Genomic DNA, 27,716 nt, shown 5'->3' with positions numbered 1-27,716 from the left:
AACTGTAAACCATGTTAAACAGAATATTTTTTTCATTTTGAATGGTCAATTCCCATGCTTAAATAGAAAATGTAAAGTTCAGCTTTCAATATTAATGAGCAAGGCAGTCACCTCTAACCAGATAATACACAATGGAAAGGAGCCTGATATCCCTTATTAAAAATTACTCACTATCACTGGTAGAGACTTTGGTTAGATCTTAGCTAGAGTAGCAATTTACAAGATCAGTCAGAAGTTTGACTTGCCATCTTACCTATAGTAACCAATTGAGTTAAATCATTTAAATGCGCATCTATAACACAATTAACTCATGACTAAGGATCAAAATTTAGGCAGCAATAACAGTTTGCTAACCAGATAAATAGAAGAACCACAGAATTTAAGAAAAACGTAGTGTCAGAATCTGTGTCCAATTACATTAATCACAATTTTTATTCTCCCCGCATTCTCATCACTGCACCAAAATTTTACCAATGTGATGTGATGTTATGCCGTGTTTAAATCTAGAGAAGATTCGTTGCTTGATTACTGATTCTAACCAAGATTTTCAAACTTTATGGGGACCCTTTCTGAACTATTTTAAAAATCTTTGAATTGTTATTAAACTATAGATCTGAGCTATTATTATAAAACACTACATGGTACTTTTTTTTTCTCTTTTTTTAACAACCAGCTTTGTCTTGGTAGGGGGTGCAAATTTTTTAATATAATTAACCATACTATTTTATTTCATCATTCAATTTATTTTATTTGATTGATCATCAATATGGGATACTGTGATTGTATCAGTGTGATTTATATATATAGTGAATTTTGTGCTATCTTATTTTGATTTATAATAAGTATCCTTATGAATTCTGTATGTGTGTATATGAAATTCAATAAATAATAATAATATTCAATTAACCTACGAATCCTAATGTCTTTGAAACATTAGAAGAAACTGGAGTACCTGAAAGAAACCCATATCATCACAGAGATAACATGCAAATTTTACACAACAATATCTAAGATCAAGAATGACATTGTTAGACATTTTTCCTCCTATTCATGCTCAATGGCAAAGTTATGCCATGTTTAGATTTGGAGAAGATTCTTTGTTCAATTTCTGAATCACGTCAAGACTTTCAAACATTATGGGGATCTTTTCTGAATTATTTTCAAAACCTTCAATTTGTTGTTTAAATTCAGATGTTGGCTGTTATTAATTTTTATTATATGAAAAGACATTTTACCTTCTCTCCTTAACGAACAGCTTCGGATTTGGTAGGGATCAGATTCTTCTTTTTTCGTAATAAATTAGTATAGTTCAATATAACTATTGATTACCGTAGATTCCGGACTACAGAGCGCACCTGATTAAAAGCCGTTGGCTCTAATTTTAGAAATAAAATCAATTTTTTAATTGTAAAGGCCGCACCGGATTTTAGGCCGCACCGCTACTTTTAAATATACATACGTATCGGTAACACAAATTACGTTGCATATACTTTTTTACTGAACAGCACGAACAACATTCCAATATCTCCTAGCGACTGGTAAAAATATATATACTGCAGCCTACCAGGAAAAGTTATTGATCGCCTTTAACTTAAAAGCAGCGTTTTCGCTCGGGTCTGACGCGCTTGCGTAACGCGATCGGGTCTAATCGGGTCTGACGCGCTTGCGTAACGCGATCGGGTCTAATCGGATCTGATGCGCTCGGGTCTGACGCGCTTGCGTAACGCGATCGGGTCTAATCGGGTCTGATGCGCTCGGGTCTTGCCTTTCTTCGAGTATTTTCCATGTTGATGAGGGTGAGTACAAATGACTGATTTACAATAATTTAATTGTGAAAGTGCGCTTAATTTATCGTACAATTTCATTGGACCTCTGTGAACTACTCATCAATTTTATTGGTCTACTGTTACGAGGCAAAATGTTTACGAGGCGGCATGAAAAAAAACCATGTATTAGCCGCTCTGGATTAAAGGCCGCAGAGTTCAAAGCTGTTCAAAATGTGGGAAAAAAGTAGCGGCTTATAATCCGGAATCTACGGTAACTTAAATGAATACGGGGTAATGAGATTGTTATTATGAACAGATATAATGTAATTGGTAGATTTTTAAAATCTTTTTTGATCTTTTATATACACTTTCTTGTACTCTGTATTCTTCTACGTAGAATAAAAATATTGGAAAAGAATGGCATTGTGAAGAAGCAGTTCAACCAGCAGAAAATCAAAGAAAAAATAAATGGATTTTAAAAGATGCTTTTATGAAGTAAAAAGAAGTTTTAAGAAAAAGGTAGTATGCTAACAATATTTTCAATAACAATGTTAATATGTTGAACTAATTATTTCCTTAATGTTTTACAATGAACCACTTCAAACTCATACTTGAAACAAGTACCAGTGATCATTAGTGAAGTACTTCTACTCTTCTCTGGTTAGTCATCTCAAAGTCAAACTCTTAACTTAATGTTTTTTTAAAACTGCTACACAAGGCATCATCAACAGGCAGAGAATACCGATGTGCACAAAGTTCTCATTACTTGAGCAAATTAAAATAACAGGTCATGGCAGTAAAAAGCTGGAGGCAGGCTACAATCTTAATCACTCTTTCTCTTAATCGCTGCTTTCAACAGAAATAAACCAAAATGTTCTCCTGACCAGGAATTCTACAAACAAAAGTAGAAAATATAACAGCACAGGAACTATCCTATTATAAAATTCAGGCAATATCCTACTGAATATCTTCTGTAACCTCTCCAAAGCTTCTACATCCTTTCTGTAATGAGGTGACCAGAACTGGATGCAAGAATCCAAATGTGGCCAAACCAAAGTTTAATACAGCTGCAATATGACTTGCCAACTTTTACTTTCAATGCCCTAATAAAGACAATCATGCCATACCTCCATCTTTACCAACCACCCTTTACACTTGTGTAACCACTTTCAGGAAGCCATGGCCTCATTCTGTACATCTATGTTGCCTTTTACTGCATACTTTCCTCTTGCACGACATTCCAAAAGGCACCACCTCATACTTGTCTGGATTAAACTTTATCTACCATTTCTCCACCTAAATTTCCAAATGACCTACCGGTATATCCTGTTATACCTTTTGACAACCTTCCATGCCACCAACCACTCTACCAGTTCTTATGCTCTCTGCAAACTTGCTAATAGGATCACAGACATTTTTGTCCAAAATATTTATATATATTTCAAACAACAGAGATCCCCACATTGATCCTTGAGGAATACCACTAGTCACTGACCTCCACTTAGAATAGCACACCCACACCTTTGACCCTCTGTCTTCTATATTAAAGTCAATTTTGCAACTTACCATGTATCCCATGCGACTTAATGTATTGATTAAGCCTACCATAAGTCATTTTGACATCCACTGCATCACTCTCATTCACAATGGAGGTCATTGTTACTCCCTCAAAAAAATTTAATTTTGTGAGACATGCCCCTCATTACAAAGCCATGCTGAATGTGCATACATTACCTAATGTGAGGATATCTTGTCCATTTGAACTTCCAACAATTTCCCACCATGATGAAAGACTCACTGGTTTATAATTTTCTGGATTATCCAAATTACCCTCCTCCCTCAGTATCCTGGGATAGATTCCATCATGCCATGGGGACTTAACCACCTTAATGGTCTTCAGAGACCTAACACCTGCTTCTTCTTAATTTCAGCATATCCCTCCTTGACCTCACTATCATCCATGTTCTTCTACTTGTGAACATCAATGCAAGTTACTAATTTAATAGTCACCCACTCCAACTGGTACTAGGTTTATATTCCTCCCTTTAGCCCGACTAGACCTACCATTTCAACTAGCCACCAGCTTCTTTTTAATACCTGTACAAAAAGCCTTAAGATTTTCTTAATCCAACTTGCCAGGGTCATTTCATGGCCCCTTTTAGCCCCCTATGATTTCTCATTTACATTCTTTCCTGTTTCCTTTATATTCCACAAAGGCCTTGTCCATTTGCAGCTTCCTAAATCATACATGAATTATTTCTCTTTCAAATAAGTGGTTAAAACCTTATTTGTTTCAAATTGTCCATCTCAAATCAAATGAAATACCAAAAGAATTTTCTGATATGTGATTTGAAAGTAGCTGAGTCAGTTTGCCAACATAATTCAATTTGTAGAAACTCTAAGACAGTTTATTTAATAGCCAGGCAAAGGTAATAATTTAAATTGATTTAACAATATAAAAAGCAAATTATGTACAAGAAACCTTCTTTATTATAATTACAAGAGACATATACTGCACACAGGTCACAGGATGGAACCAATGCTTTTTTCTTTATGGGTTACAACAATGTTCAAGAGTACAAAAAAGACTGTGCAAGAAAGATGCACATTATTCATGAAGATCTTCAAATTTCAATTGGCTTTCTTATGGGTACGTCACAAGTAAATACCACTCTTGAATGTGAAACTGCATTATTTTAAATGTACTTCTCTCAGTCTGGCGACACTACAGCAAACATGATTTGCAGTTATTACAATATGGCCCTCCATAGAAACATAGAAAATAGGTGCAGGAGTAGGCCATTCGGCCCTTCGAGCCTGCACCACCATTCAGTATGATCATGGCTGATCATCCAACTCAGAACCCTGTACCTGCTTTCTCTCCATACCCCCTGATCCCTTTAGCCACAAGGGCCATATCTAACTTCCTCTTAAATATAGCCAATGAACCAGCCTCAACTGTTTCCTGTGGCAGAGAATTCCACAGATTCACCACTCTCTGTGCGAAGAAGTTTTTCCTCATGTCGGTCCTAAAAGGCTTCCCCTTTATCCTTAAACTGTGACCCCTCGTTCTGGACTTCCCCAACATTGGAAACAATCTTCCTGCATCTAGCCTGTCCAATCCCTTTAGAATTTTATACGTTTCAATAAGATCTCCCCTCAATCTTCTAAATTCCAGTGAGTATAAGCCTAGTCGATCCAGTCTTTCTTCATATGAAAGTCCTGCCAACCCAGGAATCAAACTGGTGAACCTTCTCTGTACTCCCTCTATGGCAAGAATGTCTTTCCTCAGATTAGGGGACCAAAACTGCACACAATATTCTAGGTGTGGTCTCACCAAGGCCTTGTACAACTGCAGTAGTACAACTCCATGTTCTCTGCTACACTGATAGCATAACACAAAAACAAAAGACTAAGGATTTCTGTGGGAAATTAAACAACCTGACACAAACTGGTCACTAATATTTAAAGTTAAAATCAAAATTTCTCTATCACATAGATGAGGAACATTTGATGGTTAACAGCACAATCCTTTGACCAAGCCATAACAAAGTTAACTAATATTAAGAAGAGACTGCTAAATTAAAATCAAAGAATAAAAACAAGTCAGTGACTTCTAGTTGCTATGCAGTCCTGCTAGTTGAGGGCAGAATCATATCCTCCATTCAAACTGCACTCTGACAAAAAGCAACAAAGTCAGTTAATGACTTTAAATCTGAGGTCAATGGAAGTTTGCTGAATGGAAGTATTGGTGCCAAGACAAGCTAAGTGGAATTAATGATAGAGATATGGCATGATCTCACCGAAAAGAAAAACTGGCTTGGGATACTGAAAGGTCTCTTCCCATTGCAATTTGCCAACCACCGAAAAAGAACTACAGCAGAAGCCATCTCCCTAACCTTACATTCATCTCTAGAGCATCTGGACAATATAGACACAAATGATCCTATGATAGACTATTACTTATTGACTACAGCTTTGCCTTCAATACTAAAATTCCAAACAAACTCACATTCACCTTGATTTCCGGACTAACAGACGACAATCAGTAAATAAAGGCAACACCTTCACTATTATTCTCAGCACTGGTACTCCACAAGGCTGCATCCTCAGACAGACACACTGAACGTGACCAAATTTTGCACTAACTCTACCTACGAGTTTGCAGATGTGACATGGTGTCATGACAACAACCTTTTTGTCAATGTCAGCAAAACAAAAGAGTTGTCCAGGGGTGGTGGGGGGAGGGGGCAGTACACATGCTCCTGTTTACATTAATAGTGCTGAGGTTGAGACAGATGAGATCTTCAAGTTTTTAGCAGTGAACATCATCAGCAACTTGCCCTGGTCCAACCAAATAGATGCCATAGCCAAGAAAGTTCACAAGTGCCTCTACTTCTTTAGGAAACTAAAGAAATCTGGCATGTCCCCTTTGAACTTCATAAGTTTGTAATCAATGTACCCAGAAAAGCATCGTATCCAGATACATCACAGCTTAGGAGGAAACTTCTGTTTATGGTGGCAAGAAATTGCAAACAGTTGTAGCCACAGATCAGCACATCATGGAAACTAGCATACCCTCCATGGACTCCGTCTACACTTCTTGCTGTCTTAGTAAAGCAGCCAGCATAATCAAAGATCCCACCCACCCCCGACATTCACTCTTCTCCCAACCCCAGCCCCTCCCCCACAATCGGGCAGAAAATACTAATATCTGAAAGCACATACCACCTACTATCCCCGCTAATATAAAACTAGTGAATGTTTTGCTAGTATAACATACTGTTGACCTCACAACTTACATCATTGTGACCTTGCATCTTACTGTCTACCTGCACAGCACTTTCTCTGACTGTAATAGTTTATTTGGTACTCTGTTATCTTTTGCCTTGTACTACCTCAATACACTTTTGTTCTTCATTGTACCTCGGTAAAGTGACAATAACAAGCCAATTTACTATTTATTTCTGTTCTGTGTTCAGAGTGATGGACATTATGGCTTATTAAATAATTGTCCCCACCTATAAAAAGCAGTCAGCAGTCCAAATAAAGAGGTACAAGCATTTGGAACCTAAAGCTAAATATGAAAACAATCCCACAAAGTCATGGAAGTAAATCTAGCAATAAGTGTTGCATAATTAGTGGCTTAGATCTGAAAAAGCCAAATAATTTTGTTGGATCGGTTTCATTTATTATATGATAATATGCACTACTAAACAGTCATAATATAAAATATCTCTGTCAAACCAACTGTGCGCATTCAGATTAAATGTGGATTCCAAAAGTTTTCATTGTCTTTTCTAAGAAATTGAGAATTAAGAATAAAGCAATAATCTTCCATTAACTATAATGAACATGCAGGCAAAAAGGTTTGTCATTTCCGTATTTGCCCTTAATCAGATTTTGCTTCAATGAGAGCAAAACAAATGTCAGAACTCAGCAAGTCATGTAGCATCAGAGGAGAAAGGGACAGAGCTAATGATTCACGTTGATGGTCCTTTCTCACAATTTTCTGTCCTGAACAATGAGGTAAAGTCCACCATACCAAATCCTGAATATTCTCATCTTCTGGCTAACAGGTAAATTATAAATAATTTCAACTAATACCACCTTAAGCTGGAAATAAGACTCTTTCTTAAAAGATTTCTTTAAAGCACTTACAAACAGGAGGTAACATGGAAAATATGCACCTAGAGTCCAACATTACAAAGTAATTTTTTTGTGATGGTAATATGTGGGATATCAACAATTGAAGGCATTGTTGTTTCTGCATGTAGGTGACAACCCCCAGATTTTTTTCACCCATTGTACACTGTCTCCACATTGTCAGAATGCTAATCTGAATTCCAGTACCGGATGAACTAAAATTTCCTCTAACACTGAGAACACCACAAAAAAACTATCATTTTGGTCAGTGTTAGAAATTCTGTATCCAATCCCTCTCCCTTGGGAAATATCTGATATTAAACCAAGTGTTTTCACTTACTTGGTGTCATATTTAATTATTAGTTGAGCATCACTGCTCCATTTTCCACAACTATAAAAGTGTCCAAAATAAACTTTGCCCATGTTTGCCCATTGCAAAAGCATTAATTTAGATTGACTTTATACCTTGGGTGTATTCATCAGCTCTAAATTTGAGTATTCCAACAAGCTCTGCTTACCTCCACAAATGAGGTCATATCGAAGTCTGCTGTGTCAAATTCTGATCACACCAGTGCCTTAAACAATTACATCCTTGTTTTCAAGCATCTCCACAACCCATTCTTTCCCTCTTCAATCTCCCCAACAGCCCAGTTTCTGACGGTTCCCACAGTGCTACTGAATTGTTCCCCTCCACCTTGTGGTGCAACAGGTGGCAACCTTGCCATTTCTTTAACATTTGTCTGTTTTTCACAAGGACAAATTGCTAATTTGATGTTCAACCCAGCAAGGACAGAAAGCGTGCAAACAGCCTGCCAGAATTGAACCCAGGATCACTCGCATTGAAGTCTAGTGCAGATGCCACAACACCGCCAGCCAACATTCTCACAGCCCTATTCGCATACTAAATAGCTCTACTGTTCAATTCCAGCTTATTCTCCTATGAATTTATTTATTTTCTTATGGTAGCCATGACACCTCTACCAAAACCCATAGCTTTTAAATTCCTTCATTAAGCTCAGTGTTACTTCCTCTTTCTTTTCCCCCTTCATAACACCTCATAGAGTTCTCTTTGACGAGGTTTTCACAAAACTGCCTTAATTTTTCTTTAGGCATTATTTACAAATCTTAGATAGAACAGATAATTAATATTTCATCTAAAAAAAACAAGACTTTCAACAATACAGTTACTGAGCACTAAAATGAGACGTCAGCCTAGATTACCACACTCGAGTTGGAATGAATTCCACATCTTTCTGACATAAAGGCAAATGCCACCGTTCGGCTAAGGTGACACGTTAACACTTTACGGGAAACTAAAATATTATAAGAAACCACCTTCCGGTGATATATATAAGCTGTATATGTAACATAAACAGATTTTCTATTTAGACTTGGGTCCCATCTCCAATGTATTTCATTATATAGATGCAAATATTCCAAAATTTGAAAAAATTCAATATCTGAAACACTTTTGGCCCCAAGTATTTTGGATATAGATGCTCAACCTGTAATGCAATACAAAATGCTTGCCATTATGGACACAGGTTAGAATTGCATTTCCCTTGAAGTATAAATGGAACTTCAATGGGAGTCTTAAATGGAAATGACAATAAAATTGGCTCCAGATAATAAACTCAATTTTAAATAATTGAGCAATTGTAGAATATTTCCTGCTAAAGAAATTTATCACTCTTTATCAAGATTTCTGTTCATTGTTACAGATCTGGTTTGATCATTCCTGGGCATAGGATTTCAATTTATGCTGAGTCACATTATACACAATGTTATGTTTTATGTTAGATGTATAAAGTATTGGATTAAAATATGATAGGTGTAAGAAACTACAAACCAATCATATCCAATACATAACTAAAATTTGAAGAGTACGCCTTCTCAATGTATACTTTGCCAGACAATTGGTATTGTATCTAGAGGTCTTTTAAGACAATATTTTGTATGCTTAAATCACAAAATAAGGGTGATATATTAAGCAGAATTGGCATGAAGTAGAAAAAAGGCAGTAAATTGCTGAATGTTGTAGTCAAGTCCTCAAGTCCTTCACTATTACTTTTAAATACACTTTTCTTATCCAGAACAAATCAATACAGCAAAATAGGCTGTTATCAAGACACTACACAATATCGTTATTTCACGTCCAATGATGTAGCAAGCATCAACTTGGCAGATCACGACTGAAGTGCTCTAAGGAAAACATTTTTGTCTAGGTAAATAGCTTTGGGCAAATGACAAAATGTGAATCATCCCCAACATGAACTGTTTCTCCAATGCTGCCAAAGCAACGACCTAACAACCCACAATTATCAGATACCCTGCTCAGAAGCCCACGTGATCTAATGGCACAAAGAAAGAAAATATGCAAGCTGTGCAGAACTTCAAACAGCGGCAGGGATGGTTAGCAGACTAAAATGGAATGAGTGAAGTTTATAGATGTGGGACACGAGTGGACCAGCTATTTACACTCAGCAGGCTGACGCCATATTGGAAACCAAAATGGCGACGGCGAGGAGGCTTCCACATCTGGGTAAATACCAGCCGCCGCTCCAACTCCTAACCCCCGGCCGCCAACGTCGGTTCCCGCCAGGCAATCAGCGCAAAACCTCCGGCTCACTGAAAGCCCGGGTCGCCTCCCCTCTGTCCCCCGGCGTGGCATCCGCTGCCCTGTGTCACTCTACCTGGAGTTCAGCTCTCTCCACCTCCCAGTGCGCTCGCTCCATCTCGAAGCGGGCCCATTCGTGCTGGATGTAATGTAGGATCCCGGGGATGGTGTATTGGGGCCGCTGCAGCTCCTCTTGCGGAGCCGGCGGCTGCCGAACCCCGCCGCCGTTGTGGTTCACGCCGTTGCCATTGTTTCCCGGGCCCAACAAAGGGCTGCTAGGATTAGCATGAGAGGACATCCCTATGGGGTGTTCATCCATGTTTATTATTAATTAATAAGATTATTGTTATTTCTGTTACATTTAGTGGGAGGAGAAGAGCGCTACGAGCCTCAGCGCCGCCAGCGAGCCGCCATGGACATTCTTTCTGCAGAATATGGCGGCGCGCTGCATTGTGGGCGAGGAGAAGGCGCGCGGGGGGGGGGGGGGGGTGCTTGCGCCGCTCTCGCCAAGCGCGAGGTTGCGGGGGCACCGCGCGCGCTCTCGTCCACCCGCTCCGCGAGGATCTGAGCGGCGGCGTGCGCGCGACAGTCCACCTGTCAATGTGGTCGACTCAGTACCCACAGGGCACCGGAGACGAGTCACCCGTTCGGCTCCTTTTGGACTTAACTAGAAGTGGGCACGGCTTTAGTTCTAATAACGTCTTTTTTAAGTTTTGAAAATTAGACGTTTTTCAACCCTGATTTGCGAATTACATTTTTGTTTGGATTTTATGATACTGTAGCGGTGTGCTACACGCAGCGCTAAAATAACGACACGGAGTCGGTAAACTGCAATTAAAGATGATTTTATTCGAACTTCACAGCCTTGCTTTAAAGCCTCCCTCAGGCTTTTTTCCCTTTGTTGCGGACCTGGCCTTTGTGCTGGCGCGCTGGCTATTTGTTAGCCGGTTCGAGTGCGCTAGGAAATGGGTCGCCACAATACTTTATTCAAGGCTACTACCAATGAAATAGAAAGGGAATCAAAGGGATTTCTTATGATATTTAGCCTTTGAACATTCAATTATCCCCTGTAATAAGAAGCTAAGTCTGTCTGTGGGGTGTTTATTGCGAGAGCATATAATCTAAACGTTACCTTGTACGAGAGAGAGGACAAGCGGTCTGGTCTGCTATTTTGAGGAAGAAGTATGATAAGGGGTTTGAAAGCAAGAATACAGAAATAACAGAGAGAGTGTTTTGACGATAATAGATAGGTTTCATAGGCAAAATGAGTTTGCAGAGTGCAAAAGGGAGAACCAGTTACCTGTTGGAAGATATTTGGAGTTGGAGCTGTGAGGAGGATGAATGGTTGACCGAACGTAGAACTACAGAGCAGTAGATAGGTCATTAGGCCCACAATGTGTGGCTGATCTTCTCTCATCAGATGAAAAATAAATTAACTGATCTTTTAGCTCTTATTTGTGGATCTTATTTCAGTTTTTGTGTGTGTGTGTGAAGGGCTGTTTGTGAGTGGTGCTGTGATGCTGTGAGTGGAACAAACTTTGTTGGGCCTTGCTAATCATTAAGGTAATGTAAACTCTAGTAGTCAGTAAATAAGGTTAAGGAAATAGCCGTTATCTCTAATTCAACAATGCCAAGACTAGCTACAGACTTCCAAAGCCACTGTGACTGACAGCTACTGCTGAGTATGCCTTAGCTGAACACAGCTCAGTGAGCAATTTATTAATGGGAAGGGTTGGGCTGAAGAGTAGGTGGGAGGTACAGGGCTTATCTATTTTAAATGGTTACATCTTCGGCAGGTTGCAGTTTAAAAATTTAAGAGTTAAGTTAAATTCTTTCCGTTTTTGTTTGAGGAGATTTATTCTTGCTTTGAATTGTGAATAGGGTTTCCTGTCATGTTATCTAGTGATAACAAGGTATTTATAGTATCTGAAGAATTAGGCTGGAATGCAGCTGTAGAATTACTGGTGAGGAGGTCACTGTAACTAGAAACCACTGACGCAGCTGTTTACGTCTTTGTGGGTTGCACTTTCATTTACTGACAGATAGTATCCAGTTAACCAGAAAGATAGTCAAGCATGAATATGGTTCTGTATTGTAACCACTGAGAACTACTCTGAGTACACATTTTATTTCATGAGTACTTTCTTTCCAAACTTACTTTGGGAATATTGGCATGGAATTTCGCTTTCGCTCCTCTGTACGCTTCAACACTGAGCTATCCCCAGGGTGCACTGGAATAATGACAATTTCCAGTTTATTCCCAGCACAAGTTCTACTTGAGTCCTCTATGCATTTCATATTAAACGCTCACCAAATTAGTTTGTGCCTTCTATTCCCTACACTGGACTAGTCTTAAGATACATCCTCGTACGTACCCCTCCACCATGGTTCAGTGACCTCAGCTTGGCCCCAACTTCTGCTAAGATTATTCTGAACTGTGAATTTTCGTTTGCTAACTTCCCAATCTCCTTGATCCTCCAAACTCCAGGTCACGAACTTCTATTAATCCCCACCATTAACACCCCGCTCCTGCTACCCTATCACCACCAGAACACAAGATGATAGTCACTGCCCAACTGTACCATCCCATTCTTCGACTGCAACCAGGCCTCCCATGAAGCACTCCTGCCCTAAGGGTAATGAAAGCAAATACTTAATTGAAAGAGCTATTTAAGCATTGTAACTATTGAAATGCAGTTTTGAAAATTGTTTGTGCTATGTATAAAACAAACCACTGGTCTAGAGTAACTCATTTCATAGTATTGCACAGTAATGCTGAAGAAGGTATTGAGAATTTGTTTTCCTATTATTTTGTTTTTGCAAAGTAATCAGCATGCTCTTGTTAGATTGTATGACTTTTGACGGATACATTATGCAGCAGGAGCATTTCCTCAGTTTTCATTAGTGGCATTTTGTGCACTTGCTGATCTTATGGCAAGGGCAGAAGATGCCACTAATGCTTTCTGGTATTAAATAAAGCAGATAATCATTTCTGTTTCATTGTCATTCCTACGATTCTTCCTGTTGTAATAGAAGGCACATGAGAATTTTTTTTTCATTTTCAGAACTCTTGCAGTTCACTGGCCTACTCCAACTGAATTCAGTTTGAATCTGATCATTCCATCATGGTATTAAAAATTGACAGTCCTTCACATTGTTGTACTTAGTTAAAATTATCATTTCTTTAGGCTCTGCAAGGTTGTTTTCTGACCTCACAAAAGCAGACACTGCAATTAACGTGTATATTGTTGAAGAGCTGCCACTGAAAACCAAACACAATTTGCATCTGTTAGACCCATGGTGAACTCATCTGCTCTCAGATGAGTGCATGAATCAAATTTTCTACATTTACAGAGTACGTCAGCAGGAATTGTGTGAACATTATTGTAAATGATTATATGGTTTTAGCAATAAACATTAAAATTATGGTAAGCGTATTTAAATGTACTTGTTTTAACATAAAGAAAATCTGATTTATTTACAAAGCCGAGAATTGTTCTGCATCCCAAAGATAAGTTTAATTATTTATTTTTGTTGTGTTTTCAGAAAGACTATGAAAGAAAAATAAAAGGAGCACTTATTTGGCTTTCTTTTGAGATTTACAAAATGATTAAGTTCTTCCTCTTGATGAATAGACAAGGGCAAGTAAGACTCTGTAGGTATTATGAACCTGCGGAAATCCAGAAGAGGACATTGTTGGAAGCAGATGTAATTAAGAAATGCCTATCACGCACAAAAGATCAGGTAAAAGTTTAACACTTTTATTTAGTTACTGAATCCATATAATTGCTTATGTCTGTACTGCATTGATATATCTTGTATAGTACCGCTATAAAAGGGCAACATTGGATTGGAGCTTATTGTTTTAGCAAGTTATAACAGCCACATACACCATCTTGGGTTTGCAGGGTATAATTGGTGAGAAGCATTCCTTATAAAGGACAAAGATGGTAGGAAAATTTAGATGTAGGGGAAAAGTCAAACATTCCTTAACAAAATGTGAATAATTTGGTGATAAGTGCTAAAAGTGGAAGAGGCATCCGTGAAGCTAGAAAAGCCTGACTGTCCACTTTGATAGAACATTACACATTGCGGTCCAGTTGTTGAGATTAGGATGTAATGCGTGACTCCAATTAACTAATAAGGGGAAGAAAACACTTCAGCAATATAACTTAAAAAGGTTTTTACATTTGAAAAAGTAATGTGACTATTTAAGGCCATAAAATTTCTAAATATGCTTTTGGTCTTTCCTGCAGTGTTCCTTTGTTGAGTATAAGGATTTTAAGCTTGTTTATCGTCAGTATGCTGCACTCTTCATTGTAATTGGGATCGATGACTCAGAGGTAAACAGTATTTGCCATTCAGATTGAATCAATATGTGCTGAACTTCAATAATTTTTTTGGCTGTGTTTTCTCTATCTTCTATATACTGTATTTTTCAATATACAACCCCACACCTCAGCTTACAGTATATAATGGAAAAAGTGAGTAAAAATTGCAACATTATTTCTTATACTTGTGATATTAATTAATATTTCAGCATCCTGAACTATTTGAGTAAAACGTGTATAATCTTTACCAAATTGGCATGTCATCGTACATGTGCAGCCCCTCCTGAATGGTGCAGACTTTGGGTAATACCTGTACAATTTTGTGCTGTGATTTTTGTGCAAACATTCTCAATGACTGTGTGAGACATTAAGCCTAATTTGAAAGACAGCATAATGAAACTCCCTGAGTTTCATGTTATAAGCTGTAATTGTTACCTTTCTACCACTGAAGAGCAAACATCCATTGGTATCATCATTAGTTGTGAACAACCTGGAATTTCTTTAAGCCTTCCGACTTATGCTTAATCAAGTTTTTCTCTCTGCTTCCCAGTATCCTGTTGAATATTTCAGCAGAAATATTCAATATGTCACACAACTTTTTTTTCCAAGACAAAATCTTTTAGTTTGCTTTTCTTCATTCTTAGAATAACGAACCATTTTCCCACTATGTGGTTCTGTCCACTCACACTGCTGTGGAAGATGACACTTCTCTTTGCATTCACCCAAGTCTATCCATAATTGTGTCATGTAAATAGATGTACTCAATCTCTTTTCATCATTAGCAACCCAAACAGTATTTTGACAAACGTGCACAATTGCTTAAATCTGTACAGTTTTCTACTAATTGATAATTAAATTATGAAAACCCAATATTTTCCTTTTTTCATTTTGCCAACACCATGATATCCAAGTCAATCAATTCTAGTCAATTCACTTTTATTGTCATTTCGACCATAACTGCTGGTACAGTACATAGTAAAAATGAGACAACGTTTTTCAGGACTTAAGTGTACACTTAAATTCGCTGGACCAAATAACCACAGCACAAAAAGATTGTTACTTATCTTTTCACCAGTGTATTTCTTTGAGCTCAGCTGGCGAGGGAACTTGGTCCCGACGTCAGGGGAAGAAGCGTTCTCATCCCTCTGGCGATTCAAACAAGTTCACTGCTCGACTTCCTGAATTATTACTATTTATAAGGTCACTGATACAAAAGAACAATCAGTTCGATAGACATTGCTACTCAAATAGAGCAAAACTTAATAACTTGGGTAACAGACTCCACCAAATTTAAGCTTTAATTAAGAAAGGAATGTCCTGTCTTAGCTCCATGAGCAACCACCTTTTGTCAAAACCAGAAGGTCAGGAGACATCTTTTGTGGATCTGTGTGAGCTTTAACCCTTATCTTGCTCGAATGAAGCAGCTGTGAGACATCATCTTAAACATGCGGTAGCCATTCACAAACCAGAATACACAGACTCAGTCGGTACTCAACCTTAACCCATTATTTACAGGAATCTGAGAATTCCCCAATTCCCTTAAAACTTTATCGCAAGGACCCCCTTTAAGCATATTAGAAGTTAAAATGGGCATAAATCAAGGTAATTGATTGGTGCCTGAGGAAAACCTGAATTCACCAGGTCTGTCGCCCCTTTGAGTCTTAAAACTCAATTCATGCATAATTCATGCACATTAGACCTGCAGCTAGAAAAATTCATTTTTCAGTATCCACCTCCCTCTCCTGTCTCCATACACCAATACCCACACACGTCATCTACTGGATCCCCTCCTCCTTTGGGTCCATCTGCCTTTCTCATTTGAATGGTTCCTATTGTCACCTTTCTTACTTATTGGAATCTAGCACCTGTAGTCTTTGTGCTCCTCATGTCCCAGCCTCTGTCTCCACTTCTACCCTCCCAGCTTCCTTTCCTCTCAATTCTCAGTCCTGAGGCAGGGTTTCAGTGCAAAGCTTCAGTAGTTCTTTTCCCTTCCAGAGTTGCTACCCAGTCCACTGAGATGCTCCAGATTCCAGCATCTGCAATCTTTTGTGTCTCTCCTATGGGAGGATACTTGCATTCGGGAGGCAAAGGCCAGTTTTCTGAGCAGAAATTTTCTTGGATAGGCAACACAGAATATGCATGAGACTTTGGCTGTTGTAACTTGGACATCTCGTGTCGTTCATTTTGAGCCAAGGTGCGCCTGGACTTCTCATTGAGAATTACCACTCAGGCTGCTCTTTCAGTGGGGTTTTTTTTTAACTAGTTTATTTTCAGAGTGAAAGAGAGACTTGCATTCTCCCCAGTCAGTGCTATGTGTAACTTTTTAAGCCTGTGAGCTGTAAGGGCGACATGGACTGTGTGGTCCAACTCATTTTGGATCATGCCTTAGTGGTCCTGTTAATATAACTTGGTGAACTGTTAATCCAGTCTGTTGCCTTAGTAAGTACGTTTGGAATAATTGTGCATCCTTTCCCCACCATTGCTGAGTCCTGGCTTCAGTCTTCGCCTCTGATGCTGCCTTTGTGGAGTCTCTGTGACCATGTAGATTTAATCTTGATGTTCTGCTTTCCTCTCACATTACAAGACGTGCAGGTTGATAGGTTAACTTGCCCCCCAGTAATAAGTAAATTGCCCCTAGTTTGTAGGTCAGTGATAGAATATGGGGAAGTTCATGAGAATGTGGGGAAAATTATGTGAATTAATTAAATGGTGGTTGGTGATTCAATTGGATTCTGTGTGCTAAAGGGCTATTTGCTGAGTTGTATCTCTATAGCTCACTGATACTTTAATGGTGAACATTTGAGACTTTCCATCACTGTGACTGCAACTAAATCTGGCAGGGTGGAATTCCTTTGTCAGATTTACATTTGGGGGTTTTCTAATGCTCAGGAACCATCACAGACCATCACAACCGATTCATGCATTGAATTGCATTTGCTGTATGAACTGCTTAGTCCATAAAACTCACTCTTAGACACCTCATGCAATCTGCCATAAGTTTTCTATAATCATTAAATCTGTATCATCAGTAAATTTTGCTTATAAACACCCTGTTATCATTTTGAAGTTATTCATTTAGAGAATGGGAATCCTTGGCTGTTGGGGTCTTTAAATTTATCTATAAAGTAATTTGTAAAACCTGGTATAAGTTGTTATATTGCTGTAAAATATCAAAATAATTCTAATATCCTAAAGCATTTACCATACTTAGAGTATATGACTTGTATTTGAATTCATTACCATACCATTGTTACTGAGAATTCTTCCTGAAAACCATTAGAAAAAATAGAACTCTATTCTACAGGAACCTTTCCAGGTGGCTGCTGCTATTGAAGGTGACCGTCAAGCAGGACAGTTAGATCGTGTGAAATGGCAGTCATGTCAGTAACATTGACATTGAGAATAAATTAAAAATTACAGAAGACAAACCCATTCCGATTATTATTCTTGCAAGCAACATCTGTTTATTTCAATCTGTCTGATAATACTTTATTTGAACAAAAAACAGAAAATGCTGAAGCTTCAGAGAAGCAAAGATAATGATCTTGGTTGGCGACCTTTCATCCAAATGGTTCAAATTTCAAATGAAATGTCATCTAACTGAAAATTTATCTCACCCCACCCCTCTCTCTCCCCCCTTCTCCCCAAATGCCACCTAACAAACAATTGTTTTGTTATTATTTAACATTTCTGATAATGGCAAGTTTTTGTTTTACTTTATTCTGGAGGAGTTTTTGATTTTCATTGGAACTGTTCATGACATTTCTTCACTCCCACATGAAAGGCAGCCACCCAAATTACCAACAACATTGAAAAACAATTAATGAAGTCAACTAATTTTGTCTTTCAGAATGAACTGGCAGTGTATGAACTTATACATAATTTTGTTGAAGTTTTGGACAAATATTTCAACAGAGTGGTGAGTCATTAAAGAACACTGTTAATCACTGCAAAAGAAATACTTACTGGGCAATTGTATTTGTTCCACGGTGGTATACCAGCACAGTTCATAGAGTCATGAAAGGAATATGAAGAAACACAATTCAGGCCACGGCATTAGCCTGTGCATAACTAAGAAAACAATAATAATAATAATAGCCTTAAGAGGAATTCAACAGGCATTTAGTGGAAAAGCAATTCATGTTGAAGTACCTTGCCAATGATTTTGGGTACCAGCTGGATAAAGTCGATTAACTTGTTCATTTTCATTCTTGTGCTCGCTTTGATTCTACTTACTGATATTCTGTTATTTTAGTGACAAATGTTAGTCACTATAGTCAGAATAAGGCAATCAAAGTAAAAATGCCATGATCAATTATCCCATACAATTTAAGCATAAATAGTTTGAAAAATTCACTATTTTCTTTTCAAGATAAACACCATCTTGACATCAATATGTAAATGTATTCTTAAATAATGGAGAGTAGGTATTAGCATTCCTTTCGAATGAAACTTCAGTCTGAAACATCTTGTGTACTTGCCACAACAGTGTGGCACTTGCTCAATCACCTCACATGCTGCATATGCTCAAGTCAAAAGTTGTTTTGCCACCTCAGAAAGCTTCATAATCTTCTGCAGCAGCTCTGTTTAAGAAAATGTAATCATTACAAAGTGGTTTACACTGTAAAACCAGTCAATGGTTATGAACTTCAACTTGTCCGAAGTCAGACAATATATATCATGTCTCATACCCTAAGCAGAACTATGGCAGTAGACTTGGACTGCCTACAACCAACACTGCGTTCAGAAACTCCTCCAGACACACTGGAAGAATGAGTAGTAGGACATCGGCATCCTCTCCCAAGCCAAGACCCCCTATTGCACTCTGCTGACTCAGTTGGGAGACCCCCTATTGCACTCTGCTGACTCAGTTGGGAGACCCCCTATTGCACTCTGCTGACTCAGTTGGGAGACCCTCTATTGCTCTCGGCTGACTCAGTTGGGAGACCCTCTATTGCTCTCGGCTGACTCAGTTGGGAGACCCTCTATTGCTCTCGGCTGACTCAGTTGGGAGACCCTCTATTGCTCTCGGCTGACTCAGTTGGGAGACCCTCTATTGCACTCTGCTGACTCAGTTGGGAGACCCCCTATTGCACTCGGCTGACTCAGTTGGGAGACCCTCTATTGCACTCTGCTGACTCAGTTGGGAGACCCCCTATTGCACTCTGCTGACTCAGTTGGGAGACCCTCTATTGCACTCTGCTGACTCAGTTGGGAGACCCCCTATTGCACTCGGCTGACTCAGTTGGGAGACCCTCTATTGCACTCTGCTGACTCAGTTGGGAGACCCCCTATTGCACTCTGCTGACTCAGTTGGGAGACCCTCTATTGCACTCTGCTGACTCAGTTGGGAGACCCTCTATTGCACTCTGCTGACTCAGTTGGGAGACCCTCTATTGCACTCGGCTGACTCAGTTGACACCAGACTCCCAAACAGACTCTCTGCTCTGAGCTTGTCTGACAATACAGAAGAATAGATTCATTCAACAGATTCACTGGCTACTGGGGTGCCACAGTATCATAGCAGTTAGCATGACATTATTACAGCTCGGAGTCAGAATTCAATTCAGGCATCCTCTGTAAGCAGGTTTGTACATTTTTTCCCCCTGTGGGTAGGTGGGTTTCCTCCTAAATTTTCAAAGACATACCTAGTTAGTAGGTTAATTGGTATTGCAAATAGTCCCGTGATTAGGCTAAGGTAAAGGTTAAATCGATGGGTTGTTGGGTGTTGCAATGCAAAGTGCAGGAAGTGCCTATTCCATACTGTATCTTGAATTTTAAAAAAATAAAAATCAAAGCCCCAGTGAAAATGTACAGCATCCCCAGTGACTGCTCAAAGTGGAGAAGGAACACTGGGAGTGGCACAAAGATTCTCAGGTTCATTTGACAGGTACACACAGAAGCTCAGAATAAGCATGAGGAGTGCACTACCCCAACCACACATCCCGACAGTCATCTCTACCCCATATGTGTTAGAGACCCCTGAACCTTCGCTGCCATTCAGTAAGAAACTGTGCCTCTTCCACTTTCCTGCCTGTTTCCCCTTGACCCAGGATCCCCTTTGTGTCCATCGCTCCATGGATTTACTTTTGAATATCCATAGCTCTGTGGTAGTACATTACAAGAGTGTACAATAAAAGGGATATGGGGAGAAGCCAGGAACGGAGTACTGATTGTGGATGATCAGCCATGATCACATTGAATGGCGGTGCTGGCTTGTAGGGCGGAATGGCCTACTCCTGCACCTATTGTCTGTTGTCTATTGTCTATTAATCTCTAATTGAAGAATTAACTCATTTTCGAGCTAGATAGAACATAATCCTGAGAAGCTGGCTGATCCCTGTATTTTGCAATACATCCTATTTCAGTACAATTGGCCCTCTTTATCCACGAGGGATTGGTTCTGGGCCCCCCCCCCGCGAATACCAAAATTCGCGGATGCTCAAGTCCCTTATTCAACCTGTCTCAATGCAGTGGACCTTACGACCTTAGGACCCAGCAGAACCCAAGACCTTATTTAACCTGTCTCATTGCGGTGGACATTAGGACCCAGCGGCAGAGATCTGAATCTGCAGTGTTTCTGTTCATGAAAATAAACACGATAACGATTGAAAATAAAGTGGAAATAATAAAGCGATCGGAAAGAGGTGAAATGCCATTGGTCATTGGAAAAGCGTTTGGCTAAGTCGGTCAATGATTGGAACAATTTTAAAGGATAAAGTGAGAAAGGCTGTGCCCCGATGAAAGCTACAATTATTACTGAACAATGCCGTGGTTTAATTATTGGGTTTTGGGGTTTTGGGTTTTTGATCCTCCACATCAACCCGGCATGGTGGAGAGCGCACTCGGGAGTGATCTGTCACTAGATCAAACTCGGGAACTTCTGTTCCCAAGCCCAGCGCTGAAACATACGTTCTTAAGTGTTTTATATGCATAGAAGGGTAAAATATATACTATATACGAAGACAAACTTTTGACTAACTGATGCTAAATAATATCGGATGTACCTGTTCCAACTTACTTAGTAAGAGAACTTCTGATTTTTATCGATCCCGATCTACAATAACCCACGCAAATCCTCCCGTATACTTTAAATCATCTCTAGATTACTTATAATACCTAATACAATGTAAATGCTATGTAAAATAGTTGTTATACTGTATTGTTTAGGGAATAATGACAAGAAAAAAAAGTCTGTACATGCTCGAATGAACGGGTTTTCGTGATTCGCGGTTGGTTGAATTTGCGCATGCAGAATTCGCGGATAAGGAGGGCTGACTGTACAGACTTTTTTTTCTTGTCATTATTCCCTAAACAATGCAGCATTTACATGCCTAAACATAAGTTTCAGCGCCGGGCTTGGGAAATCCGTGCCTGGTTGATGTGGAGGATCAAAAACCCAAAAATTAAACCACTGCGTTGCTTAGTAATTGTAGCTTTCATTGGGGCAGGGCCTTTCTCACTTTATCCTTTAAAGTTGTTCCGATCGTTGACCGACTGTAGCCTAACGCTTTTCCAATGACCGATGGCATTTCACCTGTTTCCTATCACTTTATTACTTTATTTTCAATCATGGTCGTGATTATTTTCATGAACAGAAACACTGCGGATTCAGAGCTCCGCAGTCCTAACATCCACCGCACTGAGACAGGTTAAATAAGGTCCGGGGTTCCGCTGGGTCCTAGGGTCCTAAGGTCCACTGCATTGAGACAGGTTGAATAAGGGACTTGAGCATCCGCGTTTTTTGGTATCCACGAGGGGTCCCGGAACCAATTCCTCGCGGATAAGGAGGGCTTGTATTCTCCAAGCCCCACAGCCCAGCCCAAACTCTGATATTTTAATGCAGCCACTTACTAGATTTCACCATTAGCTACAGATCATGTGTCCTGTACTTTTGGAATTCCTTTCTTAAACCTGCTCCAACTTTTTCCTCTACCTTTAAAAACAGCCTTGAAATCCATTGAGTTTTTTTGCTATTCCTCTGATCCTTTTTTGGCTCTGGAGCTGATTCCTGTATGTATTTGGCTCTACTATATCAAAGTTCCTCTGTAAATAGAAGTGGTGATTGATAAGAAGTTCAACTTGTAATGAAATTAGTTTGTGTATCTTGGTGATATGATGATAGCACAATCAGCTCCTTTATGCTGCAGGTTCTGCACAGCTCATGGTGTCCATTCAAATTATAGCAGGTTTGTTTAAATACCAAGAGAAAAGAAAATTCTATGTTTTTTCTCTAATCCTCTTTTTTTTTCTTTTGCAGTGTGAGTTGGATGTATCCTTTTGCCTTGAGTTAATTGTAGTTGACTTTGTCTTAGATTTAAGGGCCATAATCACTTAAATACCCATGTTAAATGCAGGCGATCCCTGCATGATAGCTTTTTGGGTTATGAAAATATGCTCTTGCACAACTCACTATTCACTACCCAAAAATTTAAGGCATGGAATAAAATTTGCTATCATGGAATTTGTGAGGAAAAATGTAAATAAATAAATATTTTTTTAAAGCTCCTGTTTCTTGACAAAAGCACAGATGCCATGCTTTGCATTATGGAAAGACCTTCTGCTGATAATACAACCCTCTTGTAATGTGGAGGTCACCTGTAGTGATGTCCAGTAATAGGAACCACATATCCCAGCAGCGGGCAAAGCATTCATTTCTGAATATGACCAAAAGTGATTACATATCAGCTATTTTACCCATAGAGGTTTTATATTCCAACAGCTGTTCCTCACCTCATGTGGAATGATGGTATTCAAAATGTGCAGGATGTATTTCCTATATATACAGTTCCATTATATATACAAACCCCATTTCCAGAAAAGTTGGGATATTTTCCAAAATGCAATAAAAACAAAAATCTGTGATATGTTAATTCACGTGAACCTTTATTTAACTGACAAAAGTACAAAGAAAAGATTTTCAATAGTTTTACTGACCAACTTAATTGTATTTTGTAAATATACACAAATTTAGAATTTGATGGCTGCAACACACTCAACAAAAGTTGGGACAGAGGCATGTTTACCATTGTGTTACATCACCTTTCCTTTTAATAACACTTTTTAATCATTTTGGAACTGAGGATACTAATTGTAGTAGATTTGCAATTGGAAATTTTGTCCATTCCTGCTTGATATAAGACTTCAGCTGCTCAACAGTCCGTGGTCTCCGTTGTCTGATTCTCCTCTTCATGATGCGCCATACATTTTCAATAGGTGATAGATCTGGACTGGTAGCAGGCCAGTCAAGCACACGCACTCTGTGTCTACAAAGCCACGCTGTTGTAGCCCGTGCAGAATGTGGTCTGGCATTGTCTTGCTGAAATAAGCATGGACGTCCCGGGAAGAGACGTCGCCCTGATGGCAACATATGTCTCTCTAAAATCCTAATATACGCCTCAGAGTCAATGGTACCTTCACATACATGCAACTCACCCATGCCGTGGGCACTGATACACCCCCATACCATCACAGATGCTGGCTTTTGCACCTTTCGCTGATAACAATCAGGATGGTCGTTTTCATCTTTGGCACGGAGAACTTGACGCCCATTTTTTTTCGAAAACTAGCTGAAATGTGGACTCAGCTGACTACAGCACACGGTTCCACAGTCTTTCGGTCCATCTGAGATGAGCTTGGGCCCAGAGAACCCGCCAGTGTTTCTGCATAGAGTTGATATATGGCTTCCTCCTTGCATAATACAGTTTCAAGTTGCATTTCTGGATGTAGCGACGGACTGTGTTAAGTGACAATGGTTTTCCGAAGTACTCCTGAGCACAGGTGGCTATAATTGTCACAGTAGCATGACTTAGGCAGTGCCGCCTGAGGGCTCGAAGATCATTCAACAGTGGTTTCCGACCTTGCCCTTTACCCACTGAGATGTCTCTGAATTCTCTGAATCTTTTCACAATATTATGTACTGTAGATGTTGAAATACCTAAATTCTCTGCAATCTTGCATTGGGAAATGTTCCTTTTGAACTGACTAACAATTCTCTCACGAACTTTGGCACAAAGGGGTGAGCCACGACCCATCCTTGCTTGCAAAGACTGAGCCTTTGATGGACGCTACTTTTATACCCAGTCATGATACCTCACTTGCTACCAATTAGCCTGCTTAATGTGGAGTCTTCCAAACCGGTGTTACTTGAATATTCTGTGCACTTTTCAATCTTATTTTAACTCTGTCCCAACTTTTGTTGAGTGTGTTGCAGCCATCAAATTCTAAATTTGTGTATATTTACAAAATACAATTAAGTTGGTCAGTAAAACTATTGAAAATCTTTTCTTTGTACTTTTGTCAGTTAAATAAGGGTTCACGTGAATTAACATATCACAGATTTTTGTTTTTATTGCATTTTGGAAAATATCCTGTCTTTTCTGGAAATGGGGTTTGTATTTATAAAGTCTGAACACGTGCGGCTCCTTCTGACCATGGTCTCATTCAAACAACAATCTGTTTGACTTTATTGGAGCAATTGTGTAAAAGAAAATCATAGTCGATTACCAATGCTCTCCACCATTTTGCCATTTAAGGATTTAATTTTTTAAATTGTCCTTCATTGTCGCATGAGCGACGCAAGAATGTTTTTTTTATTTTAAAAAATGGAAGTTAGATGGTCAAGTATTTTCTGTAGCCAGCACTTAAAGCATTATAACCCAAGTGGGTTCAATATTTACAATGCAGTTCAATATAAGGTAGTAGTGAGATTCCAAAACCAACCTGCACATCAGAATGCTTCTTTAGTGGATTACTGGTGTACATCAGCATGCTCTATTTGGAGATTTGATTGTGTTTTGTGATTGTTTTTTCAGTTTATCATTCTCTTTAACTTCTGCATTATACAGATCATGTTTAATTTAGATAAAGTTCATGTCATCTTGGATGAAATGATCTTGAATGGTCGTATTGCAGAGACCAACAAAAGCAGAATTCTTGCCCCACTTCTTGCACTTGACAAAATGACTGAAAGTTAAAATAGAGTTCTTGTCAAAGTCAAGTTTCTTGTCATATGCACAGGTGCAGTGAAAAACTGGTTTGCAGCAGTATCACAGGAATATTACATAATGTAAGCAGTATTTTCAAGAAAAAGTTAAATATAAATTAAACAATTTTTGCAAGAAAGAACACAATTAGAACAAGAAAGTGCATCTTAGTGCAAATTGGTTGAAGTGATCCTCGTATTGCTAAACTTAGTCATTAGGGTTTTGTGTGCTTTCTTTCAAATTGCAATAATATGACCCAGGACGGGTCATCCAATATAGCAGTGCCCAGGAATTTAAAGCTAATGATAGTCCACCTGCCAATTTCCCAGTGTAGAGTGCCCTATGTTTGCCCTCCTCTTCCCTGAAGTCAACGATCTTTAGTTTTGTTGATGTTAAGCATAAGCTAGTTGTAACACCACTCAGCCTGGTGTCCTTTCTCACAAATTTGCCCAAAAACTGCAGGGTCCAATTGTTTGTTGAAATCTTGTCCAATGCTGCTTAATTGGTTGCTATGGAGGTTCTGACCTTCACCCCAATGAACATGCTCCTCAGATTTATGTGAAAATTTACTTTAGAAAATGTAGCAGGATGTTATTCTACAGTATGTAAACATAAAGATTGAGAAGATGTATTAAATTTGTAATATTTACAAGTAATTGTAGTTCAATTATAAAATATAAGCATCACTGCCTTGGTTGCTGTTTGTTGTCTATGCAGAAGCTCTTGGAAACGTAGCCATTAATGAAAAAGGAAATTAATATTTAGGAAGAAAAATTGGGTGCCTGCCAAGCAGATGGTCTTGTCCTACATAAATACTTTTACAATTGATTGTATTGTCACTTGTTTCTTTAAAGAGTTATTTAAGCATGAGGACACTGAATTTGTGAAGAGCTGGTGCACGTCATCTCTTAACTCTTAGTGTGAGCTACTTGACCAATTTGTGGTTATCTTATGTACAAAAAGGTATCTGTTACCTAATACAGTGAATTTAAAATTGTAAAAAGCCTAGAATATTTCAGATGGTATGTCAAAAACTGGAATAGAGTATTTCTATTGATTTCATTGAACTTCAGATTGAAGAATAGCAATTCATTCAAACACTGCAGATTGGTATTCACTTGATAAAAGTGGCTTTAGACTGAAAACAAAAATCATTTCCTTAAATGTAATTGTTTTACTTTCATCGTGACAGGTATCAGTTAAATTATCTTGTGCTGAAAAGATGAATCCATTGTCCAGAAAATGGGTCTCTGGCATTGAGTCTCTGTGGTTCAGAAGGGAAGGGGGGAAACCAGGAATGGAGAAGTGATAGGGGATTCCTCAGTTAGAGGAGCAGGCACATATTGGCACCAGTGACAAAGGTAGGCAATATTAGAAGATCCCATAGTTTATTTGAGGGGGAAAAAGTCCTTTAACCAATTTTGCTAGATCATGCTAACTGGCCTTTTATCTCATTGCTCTCTGTAAGGCAAATGGACAGATTCATTGCCTCATTTCCTACATAACAGTGTAATGTCAAAGTATGTAAGTTAGCTTAGAAGGTTTTTGCTGCAACCTGATATTTTTAAGTGCAAGTTTTTCTTTTAATCAAATCAGCAAGTCTGAATCTTGTACTGGTCTTATGTAGCTGATCTCAGTTTAAATGGGAAGAAAGATAATAAATTGCAATGCTGCCCTTGTGTCAGGAAGTAGAAGAAACAAGTAACATTGCAGGAAGATGAATGTTTAAATATCAAATGAAGACCTCCAAATTACATGCTAGGATAGGCTTTGTACCGCTTCTCAAACATTCATCTTGCAAAATTGCAGGGGGAAATGAATCACAGATGAGCAAGCATTTTGTCACTGATAATGATGTCACATGGGGATGTTGCAGGTACTGACTTGACCAGCAAAAGGTAGAGTCAAGTTGAAGCAAACTGTTCACCACAAACATCTGATTAAATAAAGAAACAGCTTGTGTTCAAGTTTCTCCAAACTAATGACTCCTATTTTCTTGATTTAAAATGTGTATTTTCTTCTCAGAAGGAGAGACATGATTTTCTTGAACTGGGGAAATGAAGGAATTAAACTTTGGCCGTACCCTATGCATGGACGTTACTCTGCTTTACTGAAAGTTCAAAGTGAAGAACCAGCCTTTAATGATAGGGGCATCTCACCAAACTGCCAAGCAGGCTAAGTTGGATTACTCTTTTAAAGACCTGCCTGGCTAGGCTATTAAATTGCTTGGCTTCCCAAAGTTTACACTTATAATTATAATCATTCACTGCTGACTTACGGGCTTTTAATCTGATCCATTCCTGCAGAAATCACATTCTCCCATACCCCTTCTGATGACGGTGTCACTAATTTGCTATTGGACATCTGACAA

General features: G+C 38.9%; 2 protein-coding genes across 6 annotated transcripts in view; one reads left to right on the top strand and one right to left on the bottom strand.

Annotated features, from left to right (window-relative positions):
• The window catches only part of strn3 (striatin, calmodulin binding protein 3), a 186,749-nt gene extending 176,273 nt beyond the window's left edge, over window positions 1–10,476 (bottom strand). For all 3 annotated transcript variants that reach the window (XM_073040068.1, XM_073040069.1, XM_073040070.1), the window contains exon 1: window positions 10,106–10,476. In XM_073040068.1, coding sequence (XP_072896169.1) covers window positions 10,106–10,348 — 243 coding nt within the window. In that variant the 5' untranslated portion in view covers window positions 10,349–10,476. The remainder of the gene's footprint in view (window positions 1–10,105) is intronic.
• On the top strand, window positions 9,811–27,323 carry ap4s1 (adaptor related protein complex 4 subunit sigma 1). Of its 3 annotated transcripts, XM_073040072.1 has the most exons (7): window positions 9,922–9,954; window positions 12,518–12,665; window positions 13,576–13,773; window positions 14,286–14,372; window positions 18,211–18,279; window positions 22,621–22,632; window positions 25,208–27,323. In XM_073040072.1, the coding sequence occupies exons 3-7, from the start codon at window positions 13,636–13,638 to the stop codon at window positions 25,334–25,336; spliced, it is 435 nt and encodes a 144-aa protein (XP_072896173.1). In that variant the 5' UTR covers window positions 9,922–9,954; window positions 12,518–12,665; window positions 13,576–13,635; the 3' UTR covers window positions 25,337–27,323. The 3 variants fall into 3 exon arrangements, with proteins under 3 accessions (XP_072896172.1, XP_072896173.1, XP_072896174.1); XM_073040071.1 differs by lacking the exon at window positions 12,518–12,665 and having other exon boundaries at window positions 9,811–9,954; XM_073040073.1 differs by lacking the exons at window positions 9,922–9,954; window positions 12,518–12,665 and adding an exon at window positions 10,630–10,852.
• Window positions 27,324–27,716: the final 393 nt, after the last annotated feature.

Source organism: Hemitrygon akajei, chromosome 3 (genome assembly GCF_048418815.1).
Source record: "Hemitrygon akajei chromosome 3, sHemAka1.3, whole genome shotgun sequence".
Lineage (NCBI taxonomy): Eukaryota > Metazoa > Chordata > Chondrichthyes > Myliobatiformes > Dasyatidae > Hemitrygon > Hemitrygon akajei.
The sequence above is the reverse complement of the archived record's forward strand: the minus strand, read 5'-3'. Positions and strand labels throughout refer to the sequence as shown.